General features: G+C 41.0%; 1 protein-coding gene across 3 annotated transcripts in view; it reads right to left on the bottom strand.

Moving 5' to 3' along the window:
- KCNT2 (potassium sodium-activated channel subfamily T member 2) overlaps nt 1-26021 on the bottom strand; it is an 814344-nt gene that overhangs the window by 329059 nt on the left and 459264 nt on the right. For all 3 annotated transcript variants that reach the window (XM_056523545.1, XM_056523546.1, XM_056523547.1), the window contains exons 11-14: nt 24899-25035; nt 20853-20916; nt 19067-19175; nt 10850-10958 (exon numbers count right to left, since the gene is read on the bottom strand). In XM_056523545.1, coding sequence (XP_056379520.1) covers nt 10850-10958; nt 19067-19175; nt 20853-20916; nt 24899-25035 — 419 coding nt within the window. The remainder of the gene's footprint in view (nt 1-10849; nt 10959-19066; nt 19176-20852; nt 20917-24898; nt 25036-26021) is intronic.

Below are 26021 nucleotides of genomic sequence, written 5' to 3'. Positions count from 1 at the left end.
GCACTAGTACACTACACATCAGGGCTTCACAATCCCCCCCCAAAAAACAACACAATATATGACATTTTTGACAAAGATTTCTCATTGGTAGCACCCGCTATCCAAAAATTAGAAATTTCCAGACCCAGGCCCCACCTCTGCGGCATCAGTAACCCATATATTGCCTGTAGGACACAGCCTGGAGTTGGCTGATGCACCAGTACACACCAGGGCTTCACAATCCCCCCTCCAAAATCAACACAATGAGAAATTTTTGTCAAAGATTTCTCATTGGTAGCACCCGCTATCCAAAAATTAGAAATTTCCAGAACCAGGCCCTACCCCTGCGGCATCAGTAACCCATATATTGCCTGCATGACACAGCCTGGAGTTGGCTGATGCAAGAGTACACACCAGGGCTTCACAATCCCCCCCCCCCCCCCCCCCAAAAAAAAAAATAAAAATAAAAAAAACAACACAATATATGACATTTTTGTCAAAGATTTCTCATTGGTAGCACCCGCTATCCAAAACTTTGAAATTTCAAGACCCAGGCCCCACCTCTGCGGCATCAGGAACCCATATATTGCCTGAAGAACACAGCCTGGAGTTGGCTGATGCACCAGTACACACCCAGGCTTCACAATCCCCTCCAAAAAACAACAACATTTTAGCATTTTTTTTTAAGAAATACCTTTGTGTAAGAACAAGCGCATATCCAACAGTTCACAATACTCAAGTTCACAATGCAGGACGGTGGACCACCCAAAGACACTCTTCTCAAAAATAATAAACCACACAATGTTTGAAGTTTTTTTTACAAAAACAAATTCAATATGTGTGTAAGCGCATCTGTCTCCAAAAGATCAGATCACCAAAGGACTTTTTTCGCCCAAAATGATGAAGCAGAGTTAATCCGTGTCCGTATTTTATTTTTATTTTTTTAAATTTTCTTTAAAAAATCACACGCAACAAGTGTTCCGTTGTGTAACAATTAGCATTCTGGAAAATTCAATTTTATTACTGATAAAATTATCAGTAAATTAAAAAAACACTACCCAAGAGTGTTTAATTACCCCATACATTGCACCAGGAGCAGTCAAGAGTAGGCCTCAGCAGTAACCAAGAGGCTTTAATAACCCCTTACCTTTGCACGATCAATTGCGAGATCAAGCAATACCAGGTGTGTTTTGCCCTCTGATTTCCGGGGCCCCAGGCGCGCTCCACTGAACGGATTAGCGTGTCTCTATCTTTCATCGACCGGTGCTGGTAACCCGCTAACTCCTGGAAAGGGTAAGCTGCAGCGAAGCAGGTGGTCTCCCCCGGGCACGTTTAGCTCCAGAATTTCCACTACTGCCACCACCACGCTGACTGCCAACCGTGCTTCCGCCTTGCTGCCTCATAGACAAAGAGCAAATCTCTTCTCCTGATGATGATGATGAAGCCCCAGCTTCTGCACCCGGCTCCCAATTGCGATCGGCTTCATCATCATCAAAAGATGTGTGCACGTCACTGATGTCCTCCTCGTGTTCCACAACAGTGTCTGCCTCAGGACCCTGAGCAATTGAAACACCGCCTCCCACGTCACTCTCCGCATCACTACTTGGCCGCCTTGCGGAGCAAGGGACGCATGTCTCCTCACATTCTTGGCTGCCCATTAGCTGCTGACTGTCCTCTATTACATCGTCCTCGCTAAATAGTGGAGCTGAACCCAAAGCATGAGATACTTCTTTGGGAGAGGGAACAGCATAGGATAAAGGCAATGGGATTACGGGGACTGCTCCTGGGCCATGCCAACTGAGGGTTGTGTCTGAGGAACCCACCGACTCTTGACTGGGGTTGTCAGATGTCGCTTGTGATGATGGGGATGAGTGTGCAAACCAATTGACGAGGAGAGATGGGTCGACGACACGACCACTGGGTGTAAACGGGAGCTTAGGCCTATTGCTGCGACTCCTGCTGCCACTCACCCCAAGTCTGCTGCCAACTCTGCCTAACGTATGTAGGCCTCTGCCCCTTCTCTGTGCATGTCCTGGCACTTCCCTGCCTGACATACTTAGTGCGTTTATGAGGGTATCGAACAGCAGCAGGCGATTACTTACGGCTGTCCTTTCAAAGTATATAGGCCCTAGACAGAATAACAGTTACTAAATAGTACACTCCTTTGTTGTATGTATGCCCTTTGTAATGATGAGCGCACTGTTAAGCGTATTTATATGCAGAAAAAAACTCTTTTTTTTGTTGTATACACCAGCAGGTGTATACTAATGTGTGGAATAGCACTGAATTTAGCACCAAGACAGAAATACAGGTACTAAATAGTACACTACTTGGTTGTATGTAGGCCCTTTGCAATGATGAGCGCACTGTTAAGCGTATTTGTACGCAGGGAAAACTTATTTTTTTTCTTTAATACACCGGCAGGTGTATAACGTGTGGTATAACACTGAATTTAGCACAGAGACCGAAAAAAAGGTAGTATATGGTACGCTATTTGCTTGAATTTAGGCCCTTTGCAATCATAAGGCCACTGAAAAACCTTTTTTTTCCTTTAATACACCGGCAGGTGTATAACGTGTGGTATAAAACAGAAATACAGGTACTAAATAGTAGGCTATTTGCTTGTATGTAGGCCCTTTGCAATGATAAGGCCACTGTTAAGCGTATTTGTACTCAGGAAAAACTTTTATTCTTTAATATACCGGCAGGTGTATAACGTGTGGTATAACACTTCATTTAGCACAGAGACAGAAAAAAAGGTGGTATATGGTACGCTATTTGTTTGTATTTAGGCCCTTTGCAATGATAAGGCCACTGAAAAAGCTTATTTGTACTCAGGGAAAAAAAAAATTCTTTCATACACCGGCAGGTGTATAATGTGTGGTATAACACTGAATTTAGCACAGAGACAGAGTAACAGGTGAAAAATGGTAAAAAGGCACTAAAGTCCACACTAATATGACTTATTTGTGAACAGCAGCAGGACCCAACAGTGCAGCACCACCAAAAAAAAATCCAGGGATTAAACCCTAAATTGCACTCTGTCACACAATTCTGAGCAGCAGAAGATTTGTGCAGTAAATAAAAATAAACTCAATAGAGCTGAAAAATTAGGAGATAAGATGCTTCAGAACGTTCAGACAGCTTGGAGATCTGTATGAGGCAGCTGACAACTATCTGCCCCTCTCTGCTGCAATGCTCAATAACGTGAATAGGAGGTTTAGCAATCAATGATCCTTCTCAGTGTAACAGCACAGCACTCTGCACTCCTGCCTTTCCCTAATGCTGATGTGACTAGCAGTTGCAGTGTAACGCTGTGGTATGAGCTATTCACACACACGCAGTCCCGTCCTCTCCATCTGAGTGTATAGATGAAATGAAGAGAGGCAATATGGCCGCCGATTATATAGGGGCTGTGACATCACAGGGGTCAGTGAACACTGATAGGCTGCATCTCAGATGTGGTTCTGGGTCAGCCCGCCTACCTTCATTCCCGCCGCTGTTTCCCGCCCTCCCATAATCCCCTGCCCCATGTACTCACATGTGGATCCGCCATCTTAGCTCTACAACAGCCTGGAACGCTGTAAAATGGAGTTTAATGAAGTGATTCGTGCGATAGAATCGCGGCGATATTCGTATTCATTGCGAATCAAATTTTTCATGAAATTCGTAACGAATTCGGGTTCGTCAAGTTCGATTCGCTCATCTCTAAAATCAACTGGTGCCAGAAAGTTAAACAGATTTGTAAATTACTTCTATAAAAAAAATATATATATATATATTAATCTTTCCAGTACGTATCAGCTGCTGTATGACACATGAACTTCCTTTCTTTTTGAATTTCTTTTTGAAACGGCTGTTAGCCTCTGAGCACCCTCATCCATTCGTCTCCCAGCACAATGGATAATACGGAACACTGACTTCCACTAAACCGGTGAGTGCGAGGGAATTTTCTCCTTTGTCTATACACAATAAATTAGAAATATGTTTCTGCCCCCCCCCCCCCCCCCAGCATACCCATTTTTTTTTTTATGTACAATAATAGCTGATGTCAGAGAGCAAATAATGAATACTTAGCAGTAAGTTAGCTTCTACAATAAATTAGGTTATATACAAAAGGTCTAATACTAAAGGTTGCTCGATCTACCTATTTCCAAGATTTTTACTTCCAAGCTTTCTTAATCTTGTTAAGTAAGGGCAGAGTCAAGAATGTTTTTTGAGGCAATACGTATAAGAAGAGAAAGACCCCCCAAAATAGGAAGACAATGTTGCTTCACTGTCACAGCTTCTCATAAAACACAATTCCACCTTCCTAATCCCAAGGCCAGCAGGGAATCAGATGAAATGGATTTCTCTTCTACAAAACCTTTTACCAAAGAAATTCTTCTCGTTATGATTTTCTTCACCAAAGGAAATAGAAATAGAGCGGCTCCATTCAGTTATATAACAGGAGTTACAGGAGCTGCCGAGTGAAATCATGAAGGCTATGTGTTATATAGGAATAAAAGAGTCTTTCCAAAAATAAACCTACAGTAGTAGTAATAACAGTATAAGGCCAGGCTCACATTAACAGTATACATAACTGATGTAGCTAGTCCCCCATTATGTCTACTACTTACCATGAAAGTCTATGGAACATTTTAAAGGGGTACTCCGCTGCCTAGTAAGATGATGCATTTAGTTGACGCCTATTATTCCTTGTAATGCGGCCCATCATGATTTTCGTTTCCGCCCAACTCCCACCCCTTCTTGGTTTATGTTATGCCCATTACCTGCCCCTTCTTGTTTTCTGTAACGCCCATCACTCGCCCAGCATACACCCATCATTGAAATTATTAACAAGTATTTAATAGAGATTCCTAGTGCTTACTGATTAGACCCTGAATATTTCTTCTTTACACAGTCCTAAATGAAAATCATAGTGAGTGAGTTTGGAATGATCTTCTTATAACATTTCTCTTCCCATCCTGAGAAACACATGTAAATGTTAGTAAAGGGGGAGTATGCAAACTGGACACTTAAAGGGGTACTCCCCTGGAAAACAATTTTTTTTTTTATCAACTAATGCCAGAAAGTTAAACAGATTTGTAAATTACTTCTATTTAAAAATCGTAATCCTTCCAGTACTTATCGGCTGCTGTATGCTCCACAGAAAGTTCTTTTATTTTTGAATTTCCTTTCTATCTGACCATAGTGCTCTCTGCTGACACCACTGTCCATGTCAGGAAGAGGTATGCTATGGGGGATTTTCTCCTACTCTGGACTGATCCAAAAATGGACAGAGGTGTCAGCAGAGACCCCTGTGGTCAGACAAAAAGAAAATTCAAAAATAAAAGAACTACCTTTGGAACATACAGCAGCTGATAAGTAATGGAAGGATTATAGGGTAACTCTCATTGAAATACATTTTTACTATTGCACTCCTTATAGTAACTAAAAAATATTTGTAATATACTTTAAAAAAAAATTAGTTTTCTATGTTTTATTTGTGCTTAAAAAAAGAGCACAATTTTCCCCATCTCATACGCAGACTTAGGACTGAGGTCCAAACACAGAAAGTGCAGCCTGGAGTGCTGAGGGTGTGTGTCCAGCCTCATTCAATCATAGCTCCTCTCACACTTACCTGCCATCTGCTGTTGGATGGACCTCCCCCCCTCAGCATTCCAGGCTGTACTTCCTGTGTTTGGGCTTCAGTCCTAAGTCTGAGATGGGGTAAAATGTGCTCTTGAACTTTTTTAAGCACAAATAAAACATAGAAAACGTATTTTTTTAAACAAAGCACATTAGAAATCTATTTTATTTACCATAAGGAGTGCAATAGCAAAAATGAGTTTTAATTAATGTGCCCATTTAAGATTTTTAAATAGAAGTAATTTAAAAATCTGTTTAACTTTCTAGGACCAGTTGATTAAAAAAAAAATTGTCCAGCGGAGTACTCCTTTAACCTCTTAAGGACCAAGACCATTTTCACCTTAAGGACCAGAGCATTTTTTTCACATCTGACTCACTTCGAGCATTAACCTCTTCAGGACACAGGGCGTATGGATATGCCCTGCATTCCGAGTCCTTAAGGACCGAGGGCGTATCCATACGCCCGTGGGAAATCCGGTCCCCACCGCTAGTCGGTTGGGGACTGTAGCCGGATGCCTGCTGAAATCATTCAGCAGGCACCCTGGCACATCGCCCAGGGGGGTCCTGAGACCCCCCCATGTCGGCGATCGGAGAAAATCGCATGTCAATTCAGACATGCAATTTTCTCCAATTCCGGGCTGATCGGGTCTCTGGTGACCCGATCACCCGGAAAATAGGGCTGATCGGAGCTGTCAGCAACAGCCCTGATCAGCCTAAAGGATAGGAGTGAGGTTGCAAAGCTGCGATCTACTCCTATCCCCTGGCATTAGTCAGAACAGAGTTCTGACCAATGGCAGCGCAGGACAGGGGGTTGCCATGGCATGTCCCCTGGATGTCGAGGGGCTCTGGGAAGAAGATGGAGGCCGTACCTGCAGGAGAAGATGCCTGGGGACCTGGGATCTTCCCTGGAGCCTGCTGGATCTTTACTCAGGTAGGGAATCAACAGTCGGGGGGGGGGGGGGGGGGGAATTGAAAGTGAAAGTAAAATGAGTAAAATGATCTTTACTGTGGCAACCACTAGGGGGCCAAACTGCAACTCCCAGCATGCCCAGACAGCCAAAGGCTGTCTGGGCATGCTGGGAGTTGTAGTTTTGCAACATCTGGAGGGTCACAGTTTGGAGACCACTGTTACAGTGGTGCCCAACCAGTAGCCCTCCAGATGTTGCCAAACTACAACTCTCAGCATGCCCCGACTGCCCAGGCATGCTGGGAGTTGTAGTTCTGTAACATCTGTCCCTTCAGATTTTGCAATTTTCATGAAATTTTTGAAAATTGCTGCTCTACTTTGAAGCCCTCTAATTTTTTCAAACAGCAAAAGTATGTCCATTTTATGATCCCAACATAAAGTGGACATATTGTATTTGTGAAGAAAAATAAAATTTATTTGAAATATCCATTTTCCTTACAATTAGAGAGCTTCAAAGTTAGAAAAATGCAAAATTTTCAAAATTTTCATGAAATTTTGGGATTTTTCCCCAAAAAAGGATGCAATTAACGCCGAAAATTTACCACCAAAATAAAGTAGAATATGTCACGAAAAAACAATCTCAGAATCAGAATATTCGGTAAGAGCGTTTTTGCGTTATTAATTGCGAAAAAGGGCTCAGTCCTTAAGGTGAAAAAGGGCAGCGTCCTTAAGGGGTTAATACCTCTGGGATGTTTTTTCGTGACATATTCTACTTTAACATAGTGGTAAATTTGCATCAATAATTGCATCATTTCTTGGTGAAAAATGCCCAAATTTTATATTTTTCTAACTTTGAAGCTCTCTGCTTGTAAGGAAAATAGACATTCCGAATAAATGTTATATTGATTCACATAAAAAAATATGTCTACTTTATGTTTGCATCATAAAGTTGAGATGTTTTTACTTTTAGAAGACATCATGGGGCTTCAAATTTCAGCAGCAATTTAAGTTTTCACAAAATTTTCAAAATCTGAATTTTTCAGTGACCAGTTCAGTTTTGAAGTGGATTTGAAGGGCCTTCAAATTAGAAATACCCCATAAATGACCCCATTATAAAAACTGCACCCCTCAAAGTATTCAAAATGACATTCAGAAAGTTTGTTAACCCTTTAGGTGTTTCACAGGAATAGCAGAAAAATGAAGGAGAAAATTCAAAATCTTAATTTTTTTACACTCGTATGTTCTTGTATAACCAGTTTTTGAATTTTTACAAGTGATAATTAGTGTTGAGCGGCGTAGGCCATATTTGAATTCGCGAATATTCGCGAATATATGGACGAATATTCGTCATATATTCGCGAATATTCGCATATTCGTAATATTCTCGATTTATTTTCGCATATGCGAAAATTTGTGTATGCGAAAATTCACATATGCGAAAATTAGCATATACAGGAATTAGCATAAGCGAAAATTCGCATATGCGAAAAATGGCATATGCAAATTTTCGCATATGCGAAGATTCACACACCGGTCTCACACAGTAGTATTAGAGCCTTCTTTACACAACACAAGCTGGAAGCAGAAAGGGATGATCACTGTGATGTGTACTCTGAAAAAAAATAAATATAAAAAAAAAAAACGAATATTCGTGATTACGAACATATAGTGCTATATTTGCGAATTCGCGAATATGCGATATTCGCGAATAAAATTCGCATTGCGAATATTCGCGAGCAACACTAGTGATAATAGGAGAAAAAGCCCCCCAAAATTTGTAATGCTCTGCGGGCGCACTACAATGCTCAGAAGAGAAGGAGTCACAGTTGGCTTTTGGAAAGCAAATTTTGCTGAAATGGTTTTTGGGGGGCATGCCACATTTAGGAAGCCCCTATGATGCCAGAACAGCAAAAAAAAAAAAAAGAAAAACACATGTCATACTATTTTGGAAACTACATCCCTCAAGGAACGTAACAAGGGGTACAGTGAGGCTTAACACCCCACAGGTGTTTGACGACTTTTTGTTAAAGTCGGATGTGTAAATGGGAAAAAAAAAACTATTTTTCACAAAAATGCTGGTTTTTCCCCAAATTTTTTATTTTTACAAGGAAGGGGTAATAGGAGAAAATGCCCCTCAATATTTGTAACCCCATTTCTCCTGAGTATGGAAATACCCCATGTGTGGATGTCAAGTGCTCTGCTGGCGCACTACAATGCTCAGATGAGGAGGAGCGCCATTTTGCTTTTGGAGAGAGAATTTGTTTGAAATGGAAGTCACGGGCCATGTGCGTTTACAAAGCCCCCCTTGGTGCCAGAACAGTGGACTCCCCCACATGTGACCCCATTTTGGAAACTACACCCCTCATGAAATGTAATAAGGGGTACAGTGAGTATTTAAACCCCACTGGCATTTGAAAGATCTTTGGAACAGTGGGCTGTGCAAATGACACCTGTGGGGCGTAAATGCTCACTGCACCCCTTATTACATTTCCTGAGGGGTGTAGTTTCCAAAAGGGGTCACTTGCGGGGGGTGTTAAGGCTCATTATATCCCTTATTATGTTCCGTGAGAGCTGTAGTTTCATAAATAAGGTCACACCTGGGTATTTATTTTTTTGCGTTTATGTCAGAACCGTTGTAAAATCAGCCACCCCTTTGCAAATCACCAATTTAGGTCTCAAATGTACATAGTGCACTCTTACTCCTGAGCCTTGTTGTGCTTCCGCAGAGCATTTTACGCCCACATTTGGGATATTTCCATACTCAGGAGAAATTGCATAGCAAATGTTGGGGATCTTTTTTTCCTTTTACCTTTTTCCTTTAGTGTAATTTTTTTTTTTTTTTACACTAACAGGCTGGTGTAGACCCAACTTTTCCTTTTCATAAGAGGTAAAAAGGAGAAAAAGACCCCCAAAATGTGTTGTGCAATTGCTCTCGAGTAAAGAAATACCCCATATGTGGCCCTAAACTGTTTCCTTGAAATACGACAGGGCTCTGAAGTGAGAGACCGCCATGTGCATTTGAGGACTGAATTAGGGATCGCATAGGGGTAGACATAAGGCTATTCTACGCCAGTGATTCCCAAACAGGGTGCCTCCAGGACCCCCCTGGGCATTGTCTTGGGATGCCTGCTGAATGATTTCAGCAGTCATCCCAGGGCACGGTGAGGACGTAAATTCCCACGGGCTTACAGGTACGCCCTTGGTCCTTAAGTACCAGGACATCAGGGCATACCCGTAGGCAATGCCTGGGACATAGCTAGAAACCCCCCCTTAAAATTGGACAGGTTTATATAAACCCCCTCTGCTGCCTAGTGTCCAATGCTGTCCCAATAGGGTTGCCACTTTTCTTGCCAAAAAATACCGGCTATGCTAATTTGCATAATTACTTATATATGCATAACAGCACAGGATACACATATGTGGGGAAAAACTTGTCCAATTCTGGCCTCTATAGCTAATTTTTGTGTGCCCCGATCTGTAGTTTTTAACAATACTATTATTTTTTCATCTGACTTTTTGATGTTTTTTTCTTTTTTTACTAACAACAACTCCCAGAATGCCCTGATACAGCCTGTGGCTCAGCAGCTGCCCTAAACAAAAACTACAACTCCCAGCATGTTGGACTGTATAGTAGTATATAGTATAGGTCAGTGTTTAACAACCAGTGGTGCCTCCAGCTGTTGCAAAACTACCGCTCCCAGCATGCTGGGAGTGGTAGTTTTGCAATAGCTGGAGGCGCTCTGGTTGGGAAACACTGGTATAGTATATGGTTCAACCAGGGGTGTCTCTAGCTGATGCAAAACTACAACTCTCAACATGTTGGAATATATAGTAGTATATATTATAGGTCAGTGTTTCCCAACCAGTGGTGCCTCCAGCTGTTGCAAAACTACCACTCCCAGCATGCCCGGACAGCCAACGGCTGTCCGGGCATGCTGGGAGTGGTAGTTTTGCTACAGCTGGAGGAGCTCTGGTTGGGAAACATTAGTATAGTATATGGTGCAACATTCCGGGAGTTGGAGGATTGGTTGGATAAATACCGGCAGGGTGGCCAAAATACTGTCTGTGCCTGTAAAATACCGGCCAGGTGGCAACCTAATGTCCCAACAAATTCAGGACTGTAGATACACAACAGTGGGACAAACTCTAAATTGAGCTTCTTCTTTTTTATCCATGACCTATCTCTCTATACCTCATGGTTTCTGTAGTCAGTGATTTCAATGTACTATGCAACATGTTGATGCTAAACAAATAAGCATAAATAGTAGTAGTAGTAGTAGTAGTAGTAGTAGTAGTAGAGTTTGAATGCTTTGGTATGCACTTAATACTCACTGTCCTCTTGAGGTATGAACCAGCAATGTGATTAATGTAGAGGTGGCTGGACATATACAGTTGAGAGCAAGCATTGCATATTTAAATTCTTCTTCACATACAACGTGATCTGAAAAATATATGGAAGAAACAAATAAAGTTGTAAAGTTTTGTAATAAAGATGATGGGGAGGGTTCAAATTTGCCTAAGGGTATGTTCACACTACGTAATTCCCACGGGATTCCGCTCACGGAATTACTTGCTGTGAACATCAGTGGGAATGGTTTTCGGCGAGACCCGTTCACACTGCGGAATTTTAGCGGGGGACAATTCCGCCGCTGAAATTGTTCCGCGCAAAGAAAGAACATGTTCATTCTTTGCGCGGAAGTCCGTGAACACTGCATAGCTGGTAATGGTGACGGTGCAGTGCCGCGCGGTCCTACCGCCGAAGTATTGCAGCGGCGGCCACAAGAATGGAATCTGCGAGCGGAGATTCCGTTCATAATCCGTAGTGTGAACATACCCTAAAGGTCCAGTAAGACAAAGAAAACATTTTGTAGCATCTTGGGCACCACTATCTCGAGGGGTCATGAGACAACTTTTTATCACCAGGTCTGACTCCCACAAACCACTAGGATATCTAAATAGGGCACTTTGCTATATAAGGATTGGTACATTTATAAACCTGATCTGCCACTTCTGTTGTCCGGTAAAATCACTTTTAATTAATATGCAAGTTAAATATTAGATGCACTGAGGTCGTGCCCTTAAAGGGGTACTCTGGTGGAAAACTTTTTTTTGTTTTTTTTAAATCAACTGCTGCCAGAAAGTTAAACAGATTTGTAAATTACTTCTATTAAAAAAAATCTTAATCCTTCCAGTACTTATTAGCTTCTGAATACAACAGAGGAAATTATTTTCTTTTTGGAACACAGTGCTCTCTGCTGCCATCACGAGCACAGTGCTCTCTGCTGACATCTCTGTCCATTTTAGGAACTGTCCAGAGCAGCATATGTTTGCTATGGGGATTTTCTCCTACTCTGTACAGTTCTTAAAATGGACAGAGATGTCAGCAGAGAGCACTGTGCTCGTGATGTCAGCAGAGAGCTCTGTGTTCCAAAAAGAAAATTATTTCCTCTGTAGTATTCAGCAGCTAATAAGTACTGGAAGGATCAAGATTTTTTAATAGAAATAATTTATAAATCTGCTTAACTTTCTGGCACCAGTTGATTTAAAAAAAAAAAAAGTTTTTCACCGGCGTACCCCTTTAACCCTTCGTGCCCCACTATGCCCACTGGTTCCCCTTCCATCCTCTGCTACAGCCATGGCTTATGAAGAAGTCTAAGGCTTTGTTCACACTACGCACAGAAAATCTCTGAGACATAATATGTTGGTGTTAGGACCACACTTGACTGCAGACACAGCGTTGCATAATCCTATTAAATTCAATGGGATTCTGCTCCAGCGGAATTTTGGTGCAGAATTTCAAGTGGAAGCCCAACTGTAATGGGAGTTCTGTTATGTTACAAGCAGAGATTTAGGTTTGGCAACTGCTTACCTCACAGCTGAGGGCTGGCTCTGACTTCTCTTTTAGTTATATCTATAGCAGAGGATGTAAGTGGAGTGGGAAGGCATAGCAGTGCACCAAGGGTTAAGGGCACGCCTCAGTGAACCAAACAGCCAATTTGGATATTGAATGAAAGTTGCTATATCGGACACCAAAGCAGGCGATCAAGTTAATTATTGTGCCATTCCTTACACAGGGAAGTGCCCTAGACATTTGTAAATAAATTAATATTCAATTTGTAAAGTATTATAGAACTCAATATTCCATAATTTGCATATATCCAATAGTTGTCAATTTCATTGCGGGTTTAAAGGGTTACTCCGCCCACAGACATCTCAGCCAAAAGAAAGGGGATAAGATGTCCCTCCGCTGGGACCACCCCGCGATCTCCGTGCAGCACCTGGTTTTCTAAACAGTATGGTTAGAACTCTGGGTTCTGCTGCGGGAGACATTATGTCACACCCCTCCATTTATATCTATTGGACATGAATAGAGAGGGGTGTGGTGTGTGACATCATAGGGGGGTGTGGGTGACATCACGTCTCCGGCCGCAGGAACCAAGCATTCTAAACATGCTGTTTAGAATGCAGGATGCTGCACGGAGATCACTGGGGTCCCGTTGGCAAGACCCTCACATTTGTATAGGGGATAAGATATCTGTGGGCGGAGTACTCCTTTAAGTTGGTTCTATAGGAAACTTTTTATTTTGATTTGTTTTTTTATTTATTTATTTATTTCTTGCCTTTTTTCTTTCTAATGCAGTACTATTTTTTTCTTTCTTGTTTTGAAAAAATCTGAAAGTAAAAATGTATATACCCTTTAATGGAAAATAATGGGAATGTACTGCTTTAATAAAGAATTTATACGAAAACGGATGTGGTTATTTGTTATTTACAATTACTTGAGAGGAGTAATAAGATTTTACAAACCATACAATAAATCCCTGTACACACATATATACAACTGCAGCTGAAAGAACAGATGAATAATTAATATTGCTTCAATTACAGCCGATTATTCTTCATTGTGACTGTATCCATCATTTAGCTTACCATGGCCATTAGTGCATCATTTCGAGAACACTTACAGTATAATAATGAACTGACCAAATAATAGGACTATATAATAATTACACATTATCCTCGAAACATTAACCTTTCCATAGTTTACTATTTGAGCACAGTTCTACATAACGACTTCATGAAGATTAAAACTACTCCCAGATGTGGTGATGAATAACCTCACAGACTTCACTGGTCTACATGAAATTACCAGCAAAAATGTGGGGCCTTTTGCTATTGTTTTGTACATACCTGATACTGTCAACAATTGTGTGGCCATTCACTACCACATGGGGGGTATATTTTCATCACTACTTGACTAGACCGTAAAATTTGAAACTTTTTTGTTTTAAAAGAGAAAAAATGTTAAGCACAAAACATTTAAAGAATAAATCAATAATAAAAACTTGCCCTTGTCTGGGTTGTCTGGGGACAAAAAAAGTTTTATATTTGTCTGGAGATTATAAAAAAATAAAAATAAAGTCATACTCACCTACTCTGATCCCCCGCAGCTGACATTCCAACTACTTCCTGTTCCCACTCATCATCACTGCTTCCTGGTTACTGTGATATATTGTCCCCACAAAAACTACCCACTTGGCCAGTGTCACTGATTATGGAGCAAAAAAGACAAAGAGGAGCACTCCATGGTGCAATAAATAACAAATGTGGAAACGCTAATAGTGATAGAGCGCTTACCAATGTAAGTTGTGCAGATGCCAGCACAACTTGAATGATAGCATGAAGCAGATCCCTCTGCTGCCACTCCACAATAAAAGCAATAAAAACCAACGACCTCCAGACCAGTGGATAGTAGGGCGCTGAGGGACCAGGCAACAGTTGAAGCAATCAGCTTTATTCCCAACATGCAACGCGTTTTGCGCAGGTGCGCTTCATCAGGCACCTGACGAAGTGCACTAGCGCGAAACGCGTTGCATGTTGGGAATAAAGCTGATTGCTTCAACTGTTGCCTGGTCCCTCAGCGCCCTACTATCCACTGGTCTGGAGGTCGTTGGTTTTTACTGATTGTGGAGGGCCCCCAAGACATCATTGGAACCAGAAAGCAGCAGTGATAAAGGTGGATCGGGAGCAGTCAAAAGGGCAGCTGTGAGGGATCAGTGTAGTGGAGTATCTTTTCTTTTCTTTTTTTTCCTTTTTAATGTTTAATGCAAGCCAAATGGGAAAAAAATACGTCCCCAGACAACCCACTTAAATTCTGCCGTAAAAATTTCTATTAGATCCAGAACTGAACATTTATTCTGCAGAATAGGATGTAAATAGAGTTACATAAACTAAAAAGGAACATGTCACCAGCAGCACCGACATTAACCTGTGAACACATGGTAATAGTGCAGGTGATGCTGAATGTAATGTAATTTCTTTTTTGTTTCTCAAGAAATATAGATAAGGACAAGTATGCAAATCCTGGTCTTGATGCACGTGGGTTGGTTTTAGTCCTTTGGAATACCGTTATGCCCATTCAGATGGTCCCTATAATGATAAATATTTATCTTCTACTCTCCTTAACAGAGCGTTATGTGCCATGTACACGTCATTTTGTATGGCCCACGACAATGAGTGTGCATGTGCCACTACCCCCCTTGTGCTGGAGAACAGAAGATGAATATTTATGAAGGGGCCGGATTACATGGACCAGCCAGGTGGGCAGAACAGTGTTTTGAGGGGCTGGAAATGCCAGTACACCACCACTCCCCCTTCACACACACACAACCCGGGCACCAAGATCAGCACTTGGATTTATCTATTCTTCTCAGGAATTACATAACAAATTGAAAAAGGCAGCCTTTAATTTACCATCACCCACACTATTACATGTAAAAAAAAAAAAAAAAAAGGATAGTGCGAGTTGTGCTGCTGACAGATTCCCTCTAAAGAGAAGCTGTCCTCCGATTTTACCATATATAATGCATAACAACACTTTATATATGGTAATATCTTTTTCCTCACTATCCCCGGTAGATGGGCAGGGATAATGTTAAAATATGTCCCCGTAAATAGTCCCCTGGGCAGGAAGTTATACTCCCCTAGTACCATCTGCTCCAGCTGTAAGCACACCCCCTCTTCGTGATTGACAGCCTTCCTCAACGCTCTGCTCACTAAGCAGACAGGACTAGGTGAGTATGCCTCCCTTCCCTGGAAACTACTCTATTTATCCGCGTATAACACACACTTTTAAAATTTAAGGCAAAAACCCTACATGCGTGTTACACACCGCTAAATGCGCTGGTCACTGATTTAAAGTGGGTGCAGCTGGACTGCTTGTTCAAAATCAGCAGCCCAGCTGCGCCCACTTTAAAACAGGAGCCGGCAGGAAACGTCAATCGTCATTCTTTTCTGGCCGCACAGGCACAGCCCTCAAGACCCGCCGCCTAACGTGAGCCTGCCGGTAAGGCCAAGTAAATAGAATAAAAAATATAAAAAGCAGGGGAGAGGGGGAAATGATGAGCAGGGGGGGGGGGGATGATGAGCAGGGGGGAGGGTAATGAGCAGGGGGATATAGAGCAGGGGAGAATAATGAGCAGGGGGATAAAGAGCAGGGGGGGTAATGAACAGCGGGGGAATAATGAGCAGGGGGATAGAGAGCAGGGGGGATAATGAACAGCGGGGGAATAATGAGCAGGGGGATAGAGAGCAGGGGGGATAATGAGCAGGGGGATAGAGAGCAGGGGGGATAATGAACAGCGGGGAAATAATGAGCAGGGGGGATAATGAACAGTGGGGGAATAATGAGCAGGGGGATAGAGAGCAGGGGGGATAATGAACAGCGGGGGAATAATGAGCATGGGGATAGAGAGCAGGGGAGAATAATGAGCAGGGGGATAGAGAGCAGGGGGGATCATGAACAGGGGGATAATGAACAGCGGGGGAATAATGAGCAGGGGGATAGAGAGCAGGGGGGATAATGAACAGGGGGGATAATAAACAGCGGGGGAATAATTAGCAGGGGGATAGAGAGCAGGGGGGATAATGAACAGTGGGGGAATAATGAGCAGGGGGATAGAGAGCAGGGAGGATAATGAGCAGGGGGATAGAGAGCAGGGGGGATAATGAACAGCGGGGGAATAATGAGCAGGGGGATAGAGAGCAGGAGGGATAATGAGCATGGGGGGAAATAATGAGCAGGGGGATAGAGAGCAGGGGGGATAATGAGCAGGGGATGATGAGCAGGGGGGGGGGAATAATGAGCAAGGGGAATCACAGGGGAATGGAGGCACAAAGGAAAATAATTAGGCACACATCAGAGGAGGGGAGGTGTAAATGTGACAGGGGAGGTGCAAACTGATGAGAAGGGGGATTCAGGGGGATGATGAAGCATTTAGTTCAGAGCTTTCAAGTCATTAATTTTACATTTATTTATTTTTTACTCTGATTTACCTGTTAAAATGAGGGTGTGTGTTATACACCAGTGTGTGTTATATGCAGATAAATACAGCACTTACAAGGTTGGCGGTGGCCACTTTTAAACTATATATCCTTACCATCATCATCCATACTATGCGGGAGCTGCGTCTCCAGTTTCGGAAACCTCCGCACCCCCTGATGGCACACGCAGCATTTTTCTGACAGTTTTTCATTAAATTTTTTTTTATTGAAGCCAGTGGATTCACATTGAATGTAAAATATAATGAAATAGTTGTATTCCTCCTTGGATACACTTTTGTATTTGATTTTAAAACTACAGTGTCTTTAAGAAAATAAGTAAATAAATAAATTCATGTCATGCAAGACGCCCTAATACAAATGATTTATTTGTTTTTATTTTTTAGCATAATGAGCTTAATCCTGCATAGTTTTATTTGCTTCGATTTGAGCAGAAAGGAACCATATTTGTGTTTTATAGTTTGCATAATATGATGATGCACATTTCTATGTAGAGTTGTGAAATGACTGCAGCAAAACATCAACAAAATGACCTTAAAACCGCATCATTAGTTTAGTAAAAAATTGTGCATGAAATGATCCATAGAAAGTAAGTGGCTCATTAACATATAGAATATGGCCAGCATTTACTTACACTATATTAACCTGTTTCCCATCTATTAGGTCACGGTCTCTTATTTGGTGTTTGTTGTTATCATTCAATGAGATTAACTGAGATGCACACTAAATGGCGGCATTTATTATCTCCTAGAGTAAAAATTATTAATGCAGGCAAATGAAGATTCATGTTCTTATGTTTATATACTGTTACTTGCTGCCTTTAGACAATGCTTACTTATTTGCAGGGTGTCCTGACAATAGGCAGATCACAAAGTGCCCCCTGCTGGATCCTTAAAGAGGTTCTCAGGTGCTTACACATCTTATCCCCTATCCAAAGGATAGGGGATAAAATGCCTGATCGCGGGAGTCCCGCAGTTGGGGACCCCCGGGATCATGCACGTGGCACCCCGTTTGTAATCAGTCCCCGGAGCGTGTTCGCTCCGGGTCTGATTACGGGTGACTACAGGGCCGGCGACGTGTGACGTCACGCCTCCGCCCCTCAATGCAAGCCTACGGGAGGGGGCGTGACAGCTAAACACGCTCCGGGGACTGTAAACACGCTCCGGGGACTGATTACAAACGGGGTGCCGCGTGCATGATCCCGGGGGTCCCCAACTGTGGGACTCCCGCGATCAGGCATCTTATCCCCTATCCTTTGGACGGGGATAAGATGTGTAAGTACCAGAGAACCCCTTTAATTATAAGATAAAATATGTGGAAAACCCTGTCAGTACTGTGTTCAGTTTCCCTGCAGAACCACCACAGGTCAAATTAAACATTATTCAGAGCCTATGGGTTATGTAATACAGAATAAGACAGGTTCTAAAGAATAAGATAATCTGTTTGTGACCAATTTCCATTTTGAGATGACGATCATGAACAGGGTTCTCCACCTTCGTGAGTCTATAATTTCCTAAAAGGGAATATGAAAATGTTTTTCTAAATTTGATAGCCTTTTTAAAAGGGGTATTTTGGGGTTATAATTTTTATAGTGGGCTTGGAGTGCTTTAGACATAGTCCACAATAAAATTTATATTATTGAAATATCCCTTTAAATATTAATTCTTTGTAGAGAAAACCATGGAATAAGGCTAGGTTCACACCATGATTGTGCTTTCTAGTCACGGATACGTTGGGAAAATGTAAAAATCACATACTGACATATCCATGCTCAGATAGGCACAGGCCCCATTCATATCAATGGCCGAGCATAGTCAGCAAGTAACTACGTTCCGGTCATTTCAAACGCAGCTTGCAGTCAACATGGGTGTGGAAATTTTACTTGTCAAAGAGACTAAAACGGAACACAATCTACTTTTCCCTCATGAAAATCCACTTGTCCTGGTAGACAAAATAATTTCAACCAAATATTGGATATGTTGGAAAAATGACCTGAACGTAGTCACTAGCTGACTACACTCGGGCCATTGAAAGTGAATGGGGCCAGAGCCTGTCAGAGCACAGATATGTCAGCATAAAATGTTGTTATTTTCCAGATGTGTCCATGCCTCGGAGGCACCAAAATGTGATGTAAATTTGTTCAAATTGATGAAAAAAATCTTTGTTGTTCTTGCTTACACTTTCATAAAAATGAAAAATGAATATTACCTGCAAATTTGACATGAAATTTATTCTCAGGTTTTAGTATCTGAACATACAGAGGACAATTTGGAGCAAAGTCTTTGACGGCCCAGGCTCTTAGTATTGTCTGATGATCCTAAATAACAAACATGTGTTAGTTTACTGCATTAATAGTCTGTGCACAAGTAAGAAGTCTGTAGGAAAGATTTTGTGATACAGCAATGCTTATATTACAACTTTATTGATTAATTGGTGGGACAAATAAAATAAAAATGTACTTTATTATTTTTTTTTTTTTTGTGACCTTAAAATTACTCAATGGATTTGAATATCTGTAAGTACAGATGTGTCTTTTTTTTTACCTTTCCTTTTGGCTTTGAAAAAAAGGCATGATATTGTGAAAATCTGTTGATCTGTTTCTGTTGATGTCATTTAAATGGGCACTGTCAGATACAAAAACTTCTGATATGTTGTAAAGCATGTTCAACCAATAGGTTTTGCAATTGCTTTCGTTAGAAAATTTTCAGTATTTCATGCTGAAAGAGCCAGTCAAACAACTGCCCCCCTGCCTGCTCTGACACATACTAGTCCTGCTGTGTCCATGCATCATCACCTATGTCATGGACACACTTCTTTGATTGACAGCTGTGGGCGCAGGGCTCACAGCTGGAGGAAAAATCCTCCCACTGTCAACTTGTGTCCCGCTACTGTCAGTGAGGACAAGCTGGGAGTTGTAGTTTTGCTAATGCTAGGGGAGATGTGAGCAGACAGCATACTGAGGGAGGGGGCGGAGACCTGCACAATGAGGCCACGCCCCCTCCCTTTGAGAGGAATTCAGACTAGTGAGATAAATCAAAAGTGTAATAAAAAATAAAGGTTCTAGACACATAAAAATTAGATATACATGGTCAGGATTAGGTACTGAGTGATAAATAAAAAAAATAATAAATTGGTTGGATCTGACGGGTGCACTTTAAGCTATCTGAGGCGGCCCAGTGGTTTTTAAATGAATTGCAGCCTGATAAGTGTTTTGTTGATATGTCCTGATAAGGTACTGCATTTGGAGAACTTGTTGTTAAACATTTCAACCTATACAATATAACTTAGTGTATATTGTATGTGTTTGATATGTTAGTCATTATCGTTAATCATGATAAGGTGGTTTCAAAGACTTTAGGGGGTCTAGCCACCTGTTCGGGTGTGCTGTATTGTTGGTGCGTTACATCTGTCAAAAAGTGTGTTAACCTATGAACATAGAGCACATTGTAAAGAACGAGGACACCTGTCTTTGACAGGAGTCTGTGCTATTTTGCATACTTACCATGGTGGCCTCAACTATTAGTGTAGGGCGCCATGGAAAAATGAGCAAGGCAATTGTGCCTGGCCAATGGAATCTATTAGTAAGTAGATGACAATATCAAAACCTTTTGCTTCTAAGCAGTAAACCACATGAATCCCAACTCATTACAGCCACAGGGCTAAAGAGTCTTTAGTAGTGTATCTACTAACAGTAAGCTGGTGATTCATGAAGCATCGCTGGCTTACTGTTTAGTCCCTGCTTTAGTTATAAATCTTCTCTGTATTTCTACGCAGTTTGTGTAGCATGACACACTGTGTAAGTGAGCGGTGATGTGTACACATCCAGTCATGTATACAGCTCTAAAGTAAAGTGCTGCATTGTTTCAGTTGCTATATCTGTATTACAGTTCCCAACCATTGTCCATCTCTCTGCTGTCATTTCTTAACCTTATTGTGTTACAATAATATTATATGTAAATAATACATTTATTGTGGATAAAGCACCATTACTTACAGCTGCTGTCCTATCTACTTCACATCTGCTGCTCAGTATGAAACATGCCTCTGCATCATCCATTCTAAAAAAGAAAAAGCAATTGCTGACTATGGCGGTATGTCCTGGTAACACAAAAAATACATGTATTTTCCCTATCAATGTGTAATATGACTCGCTGTAATCGTTGAAGTACTTGTATTCTAAATATTTTTACATCAAAAACATTTTTTTGCATATTTTTATTAGTTCACATAATACATGTTTAAAGCAGTGTTCTTTTACATGTGACACTCCAGCTGTTTTAAAAGTATAAGTCCCATTATACCATGAAAGCCTCTGGCTATAATTTAATGATGATATATAGATTTGCACATAGGTTAAAGGGATACTCCGGTGGAAAACATTATTTTATTTATTTTTTTTTATATCGACTGGTGCCAGAAAGTTAAACAGAATTGTAAATTACTTCTATTATAAAATCTTAATCCTTTTAGTACTTATTAGCTGCTGAATACTACAGAGGAAATTATTTTCTTTTTGGAGAACAGTGCTCTCTGCTGACATCTCTGTCCATTTCAGGAACTGTCCAGAGTAGCATATGTTTTCTATGGGGATTTTCTCCTACTCTGGACAGTTCTTAAAATGCACAGAGGTGTCAGCAGAGAGCACTGTGGTCATGATGTCAGCAGTACGGTTTGCAATACGGTTCCATACGGTTTTTACACTGAAGCCGGATACAGGAACCATATTGCAAAAACGAGATGTGAATGCAGCCTTAGAATGTTTTGCAAGTATGTCTCAGGTTGGTTGATACAGCTCTTGCATTTTGAGACTGTCTAGGCTAAGTTTAAACCGCCACCAGGATTTTAAGCCAGAATTTTGTTGCATTTTTGGTGTATAGTTTTATATCTTAAAGGGGTACTCCCATGGAAAACTTTTTTTTTTTTTTTTTAATCAACTGGTGCCAGAAAGTTAAACAGATTTGTAAATCACTTCTATTAAAAAATCTTAATCCTTCCAATACTTTTTAGGGGCTGTATACTAAAGAGAAATCCAAAAAAATGCATTTCCTCTGATGTCATGACCACAGTGCTCTCTGCTGACCTCTGCTGTCCATTTCAGGAACTGTCCAGAGCAGAAGAAAATCCCCATAGCAAACATAAGCTGCTCTGGACAGTTCATAAAATGGACAGCAGAGGTCAGCAGAGAGCACTGTGGTCATGACATCAGAGGAAATGCATTTATTTTTTGGATTTTTCTTTAGTATACAGCCCCTAAAAAGTATTGGAAGGATTACCATTTTTTAATAGAAATCATTTACAAATTTGTTTAACTTTCTGGCACCAGTTGATTTAAAAACATTTTTTTTCCCATGGGAGTACTCCTTTAAGCCAGTCACTTTTGCTGAGGCCACATCCCCCTTCTACATGGACCACACCACTTTTTTGGGTGGGATATAAAAGTGCCTAAAAATTGTCTAACAGAATTCTGTTGCCACAATAAATGTGGGAAAATGTATTCAGTGATGCATAGTGGGAGAATACCAACTCTTCACAGCAACGTGATCTCAAGACACTTTGGCACAAAGGGGTCATGTATCAGTATTTGCAACTTTTGCTTTTTAACTAGCATGTAACAACAAAACATTTTTTTCTTTTTTCAAAGTGCTTCAAGCTAAAAATAGATGTTTTATATGGTCTAGCAAATGCAATTTTACAACCCATTCAAACAGGAAAACTCAATTATTCTGGTACCATACAGAATGTGTCTAATACTGGTATTTTATGTCTTACATAAAACAAGGTGTTGATTTTTTTAAGCATAGTCTATTCAGTGACTGTCTACATACCCTAGTAGTCCCTTTGGTAAAAGTTTAAAGGGGTACTCCGGTGGAAAACTATTAATATATATATATATATATATATATATATATATATATATATATATATATATATATGTGTATATATATATATATATATATATATATATATATTATTTTTTTTAATTTATTTTTATTTTTTTTATAAATCAACAGGTGCCAGAAAGTTAAAGGGGTACTACGTTCCCTTGCTTTCGGAGTTCCACTCCCCAGCATCCGGAAGTTATTGTTCCCTTAGACTTTCGTTGTGGGGGCACGCGTGACGTCACGAGGGGCAGCCCTGAACATGGGAGCCCGCACACACATCGTTTGGAACAATAATTTCCGTCCGCTGGGTAGTGGAGCTCCAAAAGCAAGGGAATGGAATACCCCTTTCAACAGATTTGTAAATTTGCTCTCTGCTGACACCTCTGTTCCTGTCAGGAACTGTCTAGAGCAGGAGAGCTTTGCTATGGGGATTTGTTCCTGCTATGGGGACAGTTCCTGACATGGACAGAGGTGGCAGCAGAGAGCGCTGTGATCAGACAGAATAGAACCATTCAACTTCATGTGGAGCCTACAACAGCTGATAAGTACTGGAAGGATTCAGATTTTTGAATAGAAATAATCTGTTTAGCTTTAAGGCACCAGTTGATTTAAAAAAAAAAATTATGTTTTCCACCGGAAGTACAGCTTTCAGCATTTTTCATATTTGTATTTCAGAGCATGGACAACATGTCTTGGAAATGTGTGTGTCCTGGGACCTACAATGTTCACCCAACAATATCATATTGGATTTATCTCCTAGGAGTGCCGCTGTGAAGTATTGGCTTGATCTGAAATGCCAGCTGGTCATATGATGTTTTATGAAATGCAGCCTCAAAGTGGTCCCATTCATGCCAACTTTAATCTCGTGAATTTTCACGGGGACTTTATAATCCTTCATGTTAAACTTCATCTTAAATAATCTTAAATTCTCATTGAAAATACGACAGACTGTTCTTTATATAAATGATGATTAATTAAAGGGGTATTGTAGGAAAAAAAATGTTATATATATATATATATATATATATATATATATATATATATATATGTTCAATCAACTGGCTCCAGAAATGTAAACAGATTTGTAAATTGCTTCTATTTAAAAATCTTAATCATTCCAGTAGATATCAGCTGTTGAAGTTGAGTTTTTCTTTTCTATCTGACCACAGTGATTCTCTGCTGACACCTCTGCTTGTCTCAGGAACTGTCCAGAGAAGGAGCAAATCCCCATAGCAAATTTCTAATGCTTCGGACAGTTCCTGAGATAACCAGAGGTGTCAGAAGCGAACACTGTTGTCAGAAAGAAAAGAACAACTCAATTTAAGCAGCTGATAACTACTGGAAGGATTAAGGTTTTTTAATAGAAGTAATTTACAAATCTGTTTAACCTTCTGGAGCCAGTTGATGTATATATAAATAGTTTTTTCCCCCCTGGAATACCCCTTTAAAAAAGTGAGAAAAAAAAGAATAAAATATTTACTTAATAACCTACAAAATTAGCCCCAAGATATAGTCAAAAAAATTCTTTCCTTTATTAAGTATACAAAAACAGGTAGAAAAAACACCCATAAAATAACCCACCCTTAAAAACCCCCAAAACAAAGCTAAGCAGGATATCACTAGGAAATATACAGTAATCAGTAATGCCATATAAGTTTAACAGTGTTAGTGAAGTCAGCACATGAACATAATAACTTAAATCAACACAATACCTAGTTGTGACATGCTGACGGCTTCCCAGTCATAATCCTGCAACCTCGACACGTGTTTCGGATGATTCCTTTCTCAAGGAGCGCCTCTTGAGAAAGGAATCATCCGAAACACGTGTCGAGGTTGCAGGATTATGACTGGGAAGCCGTCAGCATGTCACAACTAGGTATTGTGTTGATTTAAGTTATTATGTTCATGTGCTGACTTCACTAACACTGTTAAACTTATATGGCATTACTGATTACTGTATATTTCCTAGTGATATCCTGCTTAGCTTTGTTTTGGGGGTTTTTAAGGGTGGGTTATTTTATGGGTGTTTTTTCTACCTGTTTTTGTATACTTAATAAAGGAAAGAATTTTTTTGACTATATCTTGGGGCTAATTTTGTAGGTTATTGATTAAATTATTAGCCGCGTTGGGCTTGTAGGTAATAAAAATATTTACTTACTTTGCTCTTAATAGATCTTGATCTTTCAGCGCTGAGCCCTGTAAGTAGATGACTCTTTGAGACCACATTGGGATCTGAAGAACACGTCTGACTTGAACATCCATCTCCGTGGGACACAAAATCACCACATAATAATCCTGTTTTTAATAAAGGTCAGAATTAGGCAAAAACATTGTCTACTTGGATATTTGATGTGGTTTTGGGGATTTGTCTATGTTGCTTTTGGTTTTCCGAAGGAAGCACTTCTCAGCTTATTCAGAACTAATATATATATATAATACTAGCTGAGTACCAGGCGTTGCCCGGTTTTTCCTTCCTCATCCTTGTTGGGGAGGAAAATCAACAGAGGAGTAAGCTTTTGACTTCATATCCAATCCCCATATATTGTTGTCATATCCCAACCCCATATCCCGATCTCCTACCCCGACCTCCTATCTCAACCTCCTATCTTGTCCTCCTACCCCGACCTCCTATCTCAACCTCCTATCCTGTCCTCCTACCCCGACCTCCTATCTCAACCTCCTATCCTGTCCTCCTATCCCGACCTCCTATCCCGACCTCCTATCCCGTCCGCCTATCTCCACCTCCTATCTCCCCCTCATATCCTGACCTCCTAATTCGACCTCATATCCCACCCTCCTATCTCATCCTCCTATCCCATCCTCCTATCCCCTCCTCCTATCTCGACCTCCTATCCCGACCTCCTATCCTGTCCTCCTATCTCCACCTCCTATCCCCTCCTCTTATCCTGTCCTCCTAACTCGACCTCCTATTCCGACCTCCTATCTCGACCTCCTATCCCGTCCTCCTATCCCAAAGTTCTATCCCTTCCTCCTATCCCGTCCTCATATCCTGACCTCCTAACCCATCCTCCTATCCCCTCCTCCTATCCCCTCCTCCTATCTCGACCTCTTATCCCGACCTCCTATCCCGACCTTCTATCCCGTCCTCATATCCCGACCTCATATCCCATCCTCATATCCCGTCCTCATATCCTGACCTCCTAACCCATCCTCCTATCCCTCCTCCTATCCCTTCCTCCTATCTCGACCTCCTATCCCGACCTCCTATCCCGACCTCCTATCCCGACCTCCTATCTCGACCTCCTATCCCGACATCCTAT

Source organism: Hyla sarda, chromosome 6 (genome assembly GCF_029499605.1).
Source record: "Hyla sarda isolate aHylSar1 chromosome 6, aHylSar1.hap1, whole genome shotgun sequence".
Classification (NCBI taxonomy): Eukaryota; Metazoa; Chordata; class Amphibia; order Anura; family Hylidae; genus Hyla; species Hyla sarda.
The sequence above is the reverse complement of the archived record's forward strand: the minus strand, read 5'-3'. Positions and strand labels throughout refer to the sequence as shown.